Genomic DNA, 12988 nt, shown 5'->3' with positions numbered 1-12988 from the left:
AAGTATGTTTTTTAGTTCAATTGCCACTTTTACATTATTCAATTACCTATAGAAATATTTTTTTTCTTCCTTCCATTCCCTCATCCCAAAGGAAAAAAGAGAAAAGAACAACAAATTCCTTGTAACAAATACGCAGTCAAGCATGACTATAGCCTACGCCATTTAACAACTGGGGAATAGCTCTTATTCTTATTAATTTTAATCAGCTCCTTATATATTGTATAAATGAGGGCTTTATTAGAAAAACTTATTACAAAGATCTTCCTCAATTATCTCCCTTTTAATTTTAGCTTTATTAGGTGTTTGTGCAAAAGCCCTCTGAAATATAAAGACTGTCATCCATGTAATTTTCTGAGATCATCACTAGCTCTTGTTTGTTCATGAACTCTTCTTCTATTCATAGATCTGACAGGCAATTTTTTCCATGTTTGCTTAATTTGTTTATAATATGACCCTTCACATCAATGTCACATATCTATTCGGAATTTATCTTAGTATAAAGTGTGAGGAATTACTCTAAGTTTAATTTCTTCCATACTGCTGTCCAACTTTTGGAACAGTTTTTGTCAAAGAGTGAGTTTGTATCCCAGTAGCAGGCGTCTATGTTTATCAAATACTAGGGTTCTAGATGGTCAGATAGGTGGAGTAGCGTATAGAGCATCAGGCCCAGAGTGAGGAAGACACTCTGGCCTCAGACGCTTACTAGTCACATGGCCCTGGACAAGTCACACTGTTTGCCTTGCTTCCTCATCTCTAAAATGAGCTGGAGAAGGAAAAGATAAACTGCTCCAGCATCATCTTGAGACATTTTCTATATTTATATTTTTTAGAATAGTGATTTAATTTAAGCTGTCAGTTTTATTTTTCTTCATTGTTGATGTTTGATTTGGCTTCTTTTTAATCAAATTAACTAATTTATTTTATTGCTTTTTTTCAAAAAACTCTTAGTTTTTTATTAATTCATTTTTTTCTGTGTTGTTAATCTCTCCTTTGATTATCAAGACTTCTATTTTGGTGTTTAATTTTTCTTTGTTAACACAAGTCTTTAAAGATATAAATTTTCCCTTTAAGGAGTGTTTTGGCTGCATCCTCCAAATTTCTCTATGTTGTCTCAGCTGCTGTCATTATCTTTAATGGAACAATTAGTTGTTTCTATTTGTTCTCTGACATACCAATTCTTTAGGATTAAGTTATTTAAGCCTCCAGTTATTTCTATCATTGAAAGAGACCTATTCATCTCCTTAACATTTATCATCTGGGGAAGGATTCTTATTCTTATAAATTTTAATCAGTTTCTTATATATGTTGGAAGTAAGATCTTAATCAAAGAAAACTTCTTACAAAGACTTTTCCCAACTGTTTCCATTTTAATCTTAGCTTTATTAGCAAAAACTCTTCATAATGTAAAGAAAATTATCCATGTTATCTTCTGTTTGTTTGGTCATCAACTTTTATCCATAGATCTGCTAGAAAAACCTATCAAGGTCACATATCCATTTTCTCTGGCTGTTCCTCATGCCTGGAATGTTCTCCCTTTTTGTCTCTGCCTACTGCCTTCCCTGACTTCCTTTAAATCCCTACAAAAATTTCATCTTATATCTTAAACATATGGGAAAGGAAGCCTTTCCCAACCTCTCTCTCTCTTTTTTACATTTTCACACTTTATTTTTTTTATTTGCTCACTTCTTGCATTTATTATTTAATATTTTTAGTTTTCAACATTGATTTCCACAAGATTTTGAGTTACAAATTTTCTCCCCATTTCTGCCCTCCCCCCAACCCCTCTTAATACCAGTCACTCCCCTCTTTTAATTATTTCTTATTTATCCTGTCTATCTTTTGTTTGTACATATTTGCTTGCTTATTGTCTCTCCCAATACATCGTGAGTTCCTTGGGGGCCGGCATTGTCTTTTGTCTCTTTTTGTATGTCCAGCGTTTAGTGGTAAAACATACTATTTTTAATACTTTTGTCAGTGGCTCTACTACATACAATTTTTATTGCATTGTGGTTGGTAAAATATATGTATATTTTTGCTTTTCTGCATTTGTTTGTGAGGTTTTTATGTCTTAAGAAATGAATGATTTTTGTACAGGTACAATGCATAGCTGAGAAATAATGTATATTTCTTTCTATTTTGATTCAAGTATCTCCTGAGATCTATCATATTGAATTTCCACTTAAAAGGACAGGAAATTTAGTTAAATGACCAATTTCATCAATGTATTGAGTTAGTTTTTTATGTTACTTTTTTGTATCTATAAATTTAGCCATTATATTACTGGGGAATGGGAGAGTTTTTTTAAAGTATAAGACAAACAAGAAACTAATTTTTTTCTGTAATTTTTACACAAGATATTTTCCTAAAAGTATACTGTCTTCTACTTGAACTCAAAAGATCTTTGGCTAGGTCACAGGAATTGTTTTTCAAGATTGTTTTGGGCATCATTCTCGAACTAAACAAATCCTCAATGGATCAAACTACTACTCCCAGAATTAAAAAAAAAAAGAACTAACAGATTCTACAGAGACTAATGCTTACATGGATTTATTATATGTAAAATCATATCACTCTTCTATTCAATAATAGAATTTTTGCCTCTAGGATCAAATATAAAATCCCCCAACTATGTTGCTTCCACTTCTATTCAATAAACTCCAGTGGTTCCATATTAGCTCCAGGATCAAATATCAAGTCCTCTTTTTGGCATTTAAAGCCCTTCCTACCTTTCCAAGCTTCTCATGCTTCACTCTCCCCTCCACAGACAATCAAGAAAAACTGGCCGATTGAGTGGTCCTTACACATGACACTCCACCTCCCAATTCCATGCATTTGCCCTGGATATGCCCTGTGCCTGCACTTCCCTTGTCACCTTTGCCTCCTAGCTCCCCTGAAGTCTCAACTCAGATTCCGCCTTCTGAAGGACATCTCCCTCTTCCTTGTTCCTTCCATTGACACTGTATTTAGATCTTCTATGTTCATGGTTATTTGCATGTTGTCACCCCATTAGAGTATGAACTCTTTGAAGCCAGGGAGTCTATTTTTGCCTTTGTCTCCCCAGTGTCTGACACATAGTAAGCAGCTAATAAATAATTATTGATTGACTGACTTCATCACAAAATCAATTTATATGGTTCAATATCCTTGTCAGAGTAGTAGGAAGAAGTCGATATTCCTTCTCCACATTGTGGAGCTGCAGCTGCTGAAGCATAAGGAGACGGAGCTAGACCAAACAAAAGAACTTCATCTCAGACATAAAGGAAAAGATGTTTTAATTCCCAGGATTATGAAGATGACTAGGGAGAAGTGTTCTGATAAAGTGCAACATCACACCAAGTGCTGCAGGCCATCTGGCTTTCTTAGAATGGCTAAATGTCACAAAGAAAATTCAATATTAAATGATTTCCTAACTTCCTACCATAAAAATCTCAGCTTTTTGTGAAGAATGCAAAATGGAGGGCCTAAGAATGACAGAAAGAGAAGAAAGCAGAAAAAGTAAAATTTGTACTAAGAAAAAGTTGCAGAAGCTTACTACCAACATGTAGCAAAACAATTAATTCTAAATAATTGTTATTCCCAATTATAATGGCAAGGGCATAAAGAAAGAAACTAGTATGTTTGGCTTGCCCCTTAATATCACGGAAATGTTTATCTTGATTGAAACAAAAAACTTTTGTTTAAAAAAAAAGAAAAATCAGTACTGAAAAGTATCCTTTTTTCAATATTTCAAAATCCCTTATAGCATAAAAAATATCTCCAACAGGTGTTTTATAGGGAAAGCCTACTCCTTTAGTGTGAGAAGTTGATGTCCCAAGATGAAAAGTTTGAGAAAACCCCAATACTTGTTGATGGGCAGTCATGTAACTTTAGAAATTACTGTTAAGAACAAACAAACAAAACCCAGCAGTGTGAATGAATCGCTACTTCAAATTTACATCACAGATTTACGCATCCATATGTATACATATGCCTATACAATATGACCCATACAACTCTATTAAGATTTCCTAAATCCATTTGGTTTATTATAATTTTGCTGCATGCAATAAAGAATCTTATGGGAAAATGAGGGAGGTACAATATTTGAAGAGCATCAAAATAACTGTTTAATGGGTCAACCTGGCTAGAGATGTTTTTACCTTGTGCCTACCTTTATGATTATGAATTAGTCTACATAACTAAATTTGTCTTTAGCCAATAACATGTTGCCAGGCCTATAAGAATCAGATTGGATGAATCTGCATTATAAATATTTGAAAAGGCCAATGGAAAGTTGTATGGTAGGCATAAGTAGGCTACAACTTGTGATCAATGAAGATTTTTGTAGAAAAAGTAACACAAAAGTCATTGTTAAGACCAGAAAAGGGGTTATCCCAGTTATCTAGCAAGAAAAAGATAATATGTGAGTGGGCTAATACTCTATTTGTAGCTTGGAGATATTAAAAGTATCATGGAAATGTCACAAGCATATTTAATACAACCTTTAAGGAAGATTTATACAAAAACATGGCTAAAAATTGTGCTATAGGATGTGATCAACATCAGTTAAAGGCATCTCCATACTGAAGAAGTCGTGGATTCAAAGCACTAAAATGCCCATAAGTAAAATATTTAAGATACTTATGGAAGTAAATGTGGAAAATAATGTTAGGAGTTCTGAGTGCAGAGAATATAAATATAAAGGCAAATTGAATTCTCAGGAAAATCCATGCTCTAAAAAATGTTTTTTAATAAAGTTGTGTTTTTAAAGCCACCTATGAGACAAAATGAAGGGAAAGTACCTCTAGAAACAACAAAAAGACTCTCTTTCTTCTCCTTCTCAAAACGAGTAGTCATTTCTTCTTGGGAGGCTTCCTCATCTTCCCTCTCTTCTTGAAGCCTCTTCATTCTTTCCATTAGGGCCTCTAGCTCACTCAGAGAATCCACAATCTATATTCAGACAGGATAGTTTTGAGAATCAGCACCATTAAAGAAAGCCAATCTAGCACGTCTCATTCTGCCCCCAAAACACCTTATTGTGTAACAGTGATACTCATTTGATTGGCTTATTGTTAGAACCTAAGAAAATTATGTGGATGATTCAAATATTAAGAGTATATTATTTTTGTTTTACTAATGAGCTCAAAAACAGACACAATGTAGAAGCATTCTTCCAAAATGAATGTGGACTACATTATATTCTATGTAAATATGTGGATGCCACAAATTTGCCCTTTTCAAGTAGCAGTTATAAAAGACCAATATTTGATGTTACAAAGATAAACACCATCCACAAAGTATTTTAAATTCTCCATGTGATTATACTGGTGTAATGTGGATAGGAATACTCTCCCAGGCTCTGGCTAAAACTCTCTATCATTCAGGAGATAGCTGAAATGTAACAACATTTAAAAAATTTTGTGATTAGTAAAAAGATCTATCTATATCTGCTACCAAGACTTGAAAAGGTCTAATTTAGACAAAGTAGTATTCAGGTAATATAGTTATAAAAACCGAGGTGAAAATGTTTCATATGTAAGGGCCTATTTGCAGAAGAAATTATAAATAAAATCCTTTCATATGTTTGACATTAATAGTCAGAAAACATATGCAAAATAGCATACAATTTCTAAAGCAAAAATAGCAAAGAAACCAGAAATGGTTTTCACAACACTGACCCCAAAGTTGCTGCTAAGGGATGCATTTTCTATGTTGTTGTCATTGGCAAGATCACAGACACAGAAGTTGTTGACTGATATTAGTCTGAATCCATTGGAAGTATCTGGATCTCTCTCCGGATTAATGCCACTACCAAAAACAAAGCTAGCCAAGGCATGATAATGTGCCAGCAGGACCACAGCATGTACCAGTTCAGGCAAAGACCAATTATTCTCTCCAGTTTTGACGAGTTTCTGAAATTAATATGAGAGGAAAAAAGCAAACATCTTAGCTTTACAAGGCCATTTTACAAATCAAGACAAAAATTCTTTAATCTATTTATCTTCTTTTATTTTGAAAACCTTAAAACAAAAAAAAGTATGTTCATCAGTATATTAAAGATATTCTCTTTTTCCCCAAAAGAAATACCTTAACAATGTTATAGGGCTTCTTTTTGTTAATGACTTTAGATGGAACTTTTACCTTTTGAAGTACCTTTTCATATACTCTCTTTTTTAAGTATTTTGTGGTTATTAAAATAGGTAAAAAAATTATATAATTAAATGGAAAGCAATGCATCAATAAGCATTATTAAGCACCTATTATATTTCAGGCACTTTGCTAAAGGATTCAAAGTCAAAAATGAAAGTCCCTGACACTGAGAAGGAGAGAGAAAGGGAGGGAAAAGGAGAGGGAGAGTGAGAGAGAACATGTGTGTGTGTGTGTGTGTGTGTAGACAGGATAAACAGAGTATTAAATGCCAAACAGAAGAGTTTCTGTTTGATCCTAGAGGTAATGGGGGCCACTACAATTTACTGAGTAGGGAAGCAACATGGTAAGACCTGCACTTGAGGAAAATCACATTGGTAGCTGTGTGGGAGACTAATTAGAGTGGGGAGGCTCTTGAAGGCTATTGAAATAGCACAGGTGAGAGACAACAAGGTCCTGAACTAGGTTTACGGCTATGTGAATGGAGAGAGAAGGGGATACTTGTGGAGATAGAAATGACAGGACGTGTAAACTGACTGGAATGTGTGGGGTGAGGGCGAGTGAAGAGTTTAGTATAATACTGCAAGTCGTGATCCTTGGTGACTATAGAAATGGGGAAGTCTATAAAAGATGGACGAGCTCAGGAGAAAATGACAATGAGTTCTGTGTTGGACATGTTGAGTTCAACATGCCTAAAGGACATCCAGACTGAACTGCCCAATAAGCAACTGATGTTACTGGAATGGGGATCTGGAAAGTAGGGCTTGATACAAATCAACCACATAGAGATAATCACTGAACCTGTGGGATTTGATGAGATCACCAAGTAAAAGTATATAGAAAAAAAAAAGAGAATAGGGTCCAGGACAAAGTCTTGAAATATATGCACAGTTAGCTGGATATGACATGGATTAGATCCAGTAAAGAAGAATGAGGAGTGCTTAGACAGGCAGGAGGAAAACCAAGAGAGAACAACGTCAGAGAAAACTCAGAAGGGAGAAACTAGTCAACACTGTCAGATGTTACAGAGAGGTCAAAAAGGGTAAGGACTGAGAAAAGTCCATTAGATTTGGCAATGAAGAGACTAATTGCGTGACCCTGTGCAAGTCACTTCAACCTGTCTGCCTTAGTTCCTCATCTGTAAAATGAGGTGGAGAAGGAAATGGCAAACCTCTCCAGTATCTTTGCCAAGAAAACCCCAAATGGGGTCACAAAGAGGTGGACACAACTGAACAACAACAGACTACTGGTTTAAAAAAAAAAGGAAAAATAAAGGGAGAGCAGAGTAATTGAGGCTTTTCTAAAAATGTACAGGCCTTGACAGATTTGCAGGAAAACTTTTCAAAAACTGAGAAAGAACTCTAGCTGAATTCTTTTAGTCCTAATACTTAAACCAAGGGAAGATAAAGTACAGAATGAAAACTATAGACAAATATCATTGTTGAATACTGACTTAAAAGTTTTAAATAAAATTTTATCAGAGTACAGCACATCATGTAAGAAATCGGTCATCGTGACCAAGCTGAATTTAAACCAGGGATATATGGATGATTCACCATTAGTAAAACAATCAACATAGTTCATCATGTGAAAAACAAAAACATCCAAAACCATATGATTATCTTGATAGATGCACAAAAAGCCTTTTATAACATTCATTTAATCTAAGAAAAAGCAAAACAAAAACACTACAAAGTATAGGCAATATCAGAATGTCAGAAGCAAATATCACATGTAATGGAGATATACTAGAATCTTTCCCAACAAATAAAAGAGTAAAGCAAGGCTGCCCGGATGTCCACTCTCTCCAGTAATATCTGGTAGTTTTGGAAATGCTAGCAACAGCAATAAGATGAGAAAGAAATCCAAGGTTTCACGATAGGCAAAGAGAACATAAATGTTCTTCTTTGTTGATGATAGGATGGTTTCCTTAAAATATCCAAGTGAACTGGCAAGATACTAATTGAGACATAAATAGCTTCGAGCAAAATCAGAAGCTACAAAATAAATACTCAAAAATCAACAGCATTTCTACATAACAGCAAAAAAATCCAAGAGACAATAATGGAAAGGGAAATCTTATTCCAAATAACTACAAAAGGCACAAAATATCACCTGTGGATCAATTTACCAAAGCACATAAAATACTTGTAAAGTTTCAACTAAAAAGCTCTCTCTAAAGAAATAAAGAACTTAAATAACTTGCAGAATACTCGGTCTTTATGGATGGGCCATGCCAACATAATAAAAGTGACAATACTATCAAAGTTAAACTACAGTTTTAATGTTATACCAATTAAATTATCAAATCTGAAAGACCGGAATAAAAATTAATTTTGAAAAAAATACTTAAGACTATACCAACAGAAATAATGAAAAAGGTGGGGATAAAAGGAGAATAGTATATCCAGACCAAACTATATTATCATAAAGCAGAAGTCATTGAAACTATCTGGCATTAGTTTTAAAACAGAAGCAAATCAATAGAACAGCCAGGACAAGGGAGAATCAGAAACAACAGAACTCAATAACCTAATGTTTGATAAACTACAAAATATAAATTACTTAGGAAAGAACTCTATTTAATTAAAAAACTTCTGGGAAAGCTATTGTGGCAGATTTTAAGCTTTGATCAATATTTTACATCATAATCCATAATAAATGAATATACAACCTTGATATTAAAGCTCATACTGTGAAAAACTTTGAAGAAAAACAGATTATATACCTCTCACAGCTACGGGTAAGAGATGTATTTTTAACCAAATAAAGGATAAAGGCAATTACAAAAGAGAGACAACTTTGATTACATAAAACTGAAACGTTTTTACAAAGACAAAATTTATACATCTAGGATAAGAAGAGAAGGGATTAAATGGGAGAAAAAAATCTTTGTTATCAAATATCTCTGTTAAAAGTTTGGTAGCCATCCATCCATCTACCTACCTACCTATCTGACCAAAAATAAATGTCCCCACATACACCAAAATATTTATAGCACAACTTTTTGTAATGAAAAAGAACTGGGGGATAAAAGGACACGCACAATAATTAGGGAATGGCATAATGGATAGAGTGCTGGGCCTGGTGTTAGAAAGGCCTGTGTTTTAAATTTGGCCTAGCTGTGTGACCCTGGGCAAGTCACTTAACCCTGATTGCTTCAGTTTCTTGATCTGTAAAATAAGTTGGAGAAGGAAGTGGCAAACCACTCCAGGATCTTTGCCAAAAAACAAACAACCCACCCACAAAGAGCTGGACATGACTGAAACACAACAAAAAAGCAAACTCTGCTATGTGAATGTAAAAGAGTATCACTCCGGTATAAAAAATGATGAACGTAGTGAACATAGAGAAGCATGGAAAGATCTGCGTGACCCGACATAGAGTTAAGTAAGCAGAAGCCAGAAAGCAATGACTACGGCAATGTAAACGGGAAGAACCAAAAAAAGGTGAGGGTTGCAAAATTACACAGAGCAAGCACAGCTTAAAAGAACAGACAGCCTTGCTTCCCCACTACATTTACTGGAAAAGGTTCTAGTGCATTTGCACTGCATACGACACTTGTTTGTAGTTTTAGGTAGATACTTTTTATGAAAAGTATTAAAAAAGATCCTTCTAGACCTATACTTTGTAAGGTAGGTGTGTGTGTGTGTGTGTGTGTGTGTGTGTGTGTGTGTGTAGCATAAATGAGTGTTGTACTTTGGCAAAGACTTTTTCTGCATCTGTTGGAATAATCATGTGATTCTGGATGCCTTTGTTTTTTCATATAATTATGTTGATTGTGTTAATAATGTTGAATTGTCCTTACATCCCTGTTAACCCCACAGTGCCATGCCTTTGCAGAGGTAGGAGGTGCTTAAGTATTGAACACTCATCATATTTTTAGACTTTTTCAACATATTAATCAGTCAGCTGTATTGATTTTTTTCTTTTTTCTTGTCTTTAAAAATTTCTATTTCTTATTTAGGATGGTTCTCTGGGAAGGCAGGGGAGAAATATACTGAAGGAAAATTATGGTGATGTTAAAAAAGATATCAATATAAACTTATTTTTTAAAAAAATATACAAAGGAGAACAGAGGGAACGCCAGAAGGAATCAAAAACAATGAGAACAGCTGTGAGGGTTAGATGGTGAATTTGTTCTATTCTTAAAAAGGAAAGCAAGCTGTACATAATGGAGATTCATGGTTTAATGTATAATTCTCATTTTTTGTCTATGTATATGGAAACACTCATTTTATTTGGTATTAAGGTAATAAAACCTGAATTTAAAAAAAATTTAAAATGAAAAAGCGATTCCTGGCGACTTTGGACACAGCACTTTCAGTGGAGTAATGAGTTTGGAAACCAAAATGCCACTAGTTCAGAAGAGAGTGAGGGGAGAGAAGTGGAAGCCCTGGGTGCAGAGAACTTTATCAAGGAGGCGAGCTGAGAAGAGGAGACATAGGGCAAAAGAAAGTGGAAATTGCAGAATCCAGTGAGAATTTTTTAAGGAGAGAAAAGCCTTAAGTATATTGATAGTCAGCAGGGAAAGAACCAATAAATGTAACAAGAATGAAGATGCAGTTTTGATTACCACCTCAATGGAGGAATAAATACTTCTTCAGGTAAAAGAAATCTTTGAGCCTAGATAAGTACTGTACTGCTCCAAGCCCCATATACATTGAGAGTTTTACAGATCATAGGGTAGGAACTGGACCTGTGATTTCACTGGAATAGAGATCTCTCTGGTAAGGAAACTCATTACCAAGGCAGGTTGTCACCTTCTTTGCAACTGAGTCTTACCTCCATGCCATACTGCCCCACTCTAGAGCACATTATGGTTAGTCTGCAAGGCTGACAAATAAGTGGTTGACCATAAAAATGTTAACGAAAAGTAAAAATTCAGATAAATAGATTTTTCAGGGTAGCAATCATTCTCACAAAAAGAAATACTTGTCTTGAAGACTGACTGAAAAAAAAAAAAGATTTTTCTGATCTGTATAAAGGGCTTTCTTGGATTAAGGCCTTCAGTGGAAATAGTGAAATTAAACATTTTAATTTGAATGCTCCAACTGATCTTCCTAAAGGGATTTTTATTTATCATTAAGCATTCACATAATGGTTGGTAAATCATCTCATACTTGTGAGTCATTTCTGCCAACTAAAAGGAATAGAACACAATTACAGAATTTCAGAGCTGGTAGAATTCTCAGAAATCATTTTGCCACCTTATTTATTTACTTTGTAGATGAGGTAATGGAGACTCAAGGACAACAGTGATAAAGATGGGGGTAGAACCCAGAATTCCCCGATCCTGGTTCACTGCTTTTGTTACACTGTTACATTGCCTCAAAGAATCAAAATTCCTCAAAATGAATCACCTAAATATTAGCGTAGAACAATTATTTACATTTTGGGTAAAAAGAATAGTTTCCAATAAAGATACTTACCTCAAATTTATCTTCTCAATACGTAAATGTGCAATACTATTGATAGTTTTCAAATTCTAAACAATTACACAAATATTTAAATTGAAATACTTAAGCAAAATACTAAATAAAAAAATACTAAATAAATACAAAATACTAAATAAAAAATGAAATAATGGTCAAAAAGAATGTTTCCTTAATGGTAAATCCCATCAGAGAAAAGTGGTACCTGAATGTGGTCTTTTGTGATCAGCCAGGGTCGATGTGCTAGTAGCTTATTTATTTCATTGAGATTTTTCAGTCTTTGTGGGACATATTCCAAACCATTCAACCACTCTGCAATACCTCCAGTCTTCAGAAACTCATCCACATGCATGTTTATTAGGTAAGAACACTGGTGTCTAGCTGCAGCCTTAAATGAGAAAAAAGGGGAGGAAAAATAGCTCAGGAAAAAGAGTCTATAGTCTCATTTTTACTGTCTTTATGACATTAGATACCCTATGGCCATATGTAATCTCAAAAAATCGCAATAACTTGGTATTCTCCCACATGCTGATCTTCTAATTCAAACTACAGATATTTCTGTACATATTTTATCTTTCTCACTAGACTACAAATTCCTAGAAGGCAGGGACCATGCCATTCACCTCAATGCCTTACACTGTAAGTGTTCAATAAATTTTCATTGAATCAAGCAATGTAGAATAGGGTAAATACTTTTTATATGGTATTACCTTTTTTTCCTCCACAAGGTTCTTGTTTTCCTAAAATCTTCACTCTATAACAACCCATTCCCATTTAATAGGTGGGTGGAAACACAAAACTAGTAGACACACAAGTAAAAGGAGGCAGAATAAAATCAGTGATTGCCACATTCAAAGTTAACATCAATTAATCTAAATCCCTGCCTCCATATATACAAGAGAAAATACAGATCCATTTTCCTTCTAAGTATTAATTTTAAAATATAAACATAAAAACCTGATTAATTTATATTCTACTAATTTAGAAATTATAAGAGAGGACACTTTTTTATTATATAATCATTTCTTGGGCATTTCCAGCTTTCGGATATGCTTAGAACCTTGATTACAGCAGCCACCAGTGTAATCCATTCACCAATTACCTCCTACCTTTCTCTCTCTGAAGCAGATCTGCTATTGCTAACTTGCCAGTTCCTTGCAAAGTAGAATTGAGATCTCGTGTTTCTATATGGCTACTTCTTAAATAACTTAATGTATCTAATTTTATTCCTTCTATTGATTTTCTTCTTTATCTCCTAAGCATTATGACTATGTTTTAATTTTTGTTGTGCTCAAAAAAACTCTGAGCTAGAATTGAGGCCCTATTGAATTTTATGTTGCACCAAGATACTGGCTACAACTCAGATCAGTTTTAGCCATTTCTAGAGCACTGGAAAGACAAGCAGGTTAAATTTGTGACAAACATAA

General features: G+C 34.3%; 1 protein-coding gene and 1 pseudogene across 1 annotated transcript in view; one reads left to right on the top strand and one right to left on the bottom strand.

Moving 5' to 3' along the window:
- SESN3 (sestrin 3) overlaps positions 1-12988 on the bottom strand; it is an 83409-nt gene that overhangs the window by 16375 nt on the left and 54046 nt on the right. Inside the window, exons 4-6 of the mRNA XM_036742966.1 lie at positions 11767-11949; positions 5658-5891; positions 4782-4929 (exon numbers count right to left, since the gene is read on the bottom strand). Of these exons, the coding sequence (XP_036598861.1) occupies positions 4782-4929; positions 5658-5891; positions 11767-11949 (565 nt within the window). The remainder of the gene's footprint in view (positions 1-4781; positions 4930-5657; positions 5892-11766; positions 11950-12988) is intronic.
- Positions 3131-3545, top strand: LOC118839918 (annotated as a pseudogene).

Source organism: Trichosurus vulpecula, chromosome 2 (assembly GCF_011100635.1).
Source record: "Trichosurus vulpecula isolate mTriVul1 chromosome 2, mTriVul1.pri, whole genome shotgun sequence".
Classification (NCBI taxonomy): Eukaryota; Metazoa; Chordata; class Mammalia; order Diprotodontia; family Phalangeridae; genus Trichosurus; species Trichosurus vulpecula.
This window is presented reverse-complemented; position numbering and strand designations above follow the sequence as displayed.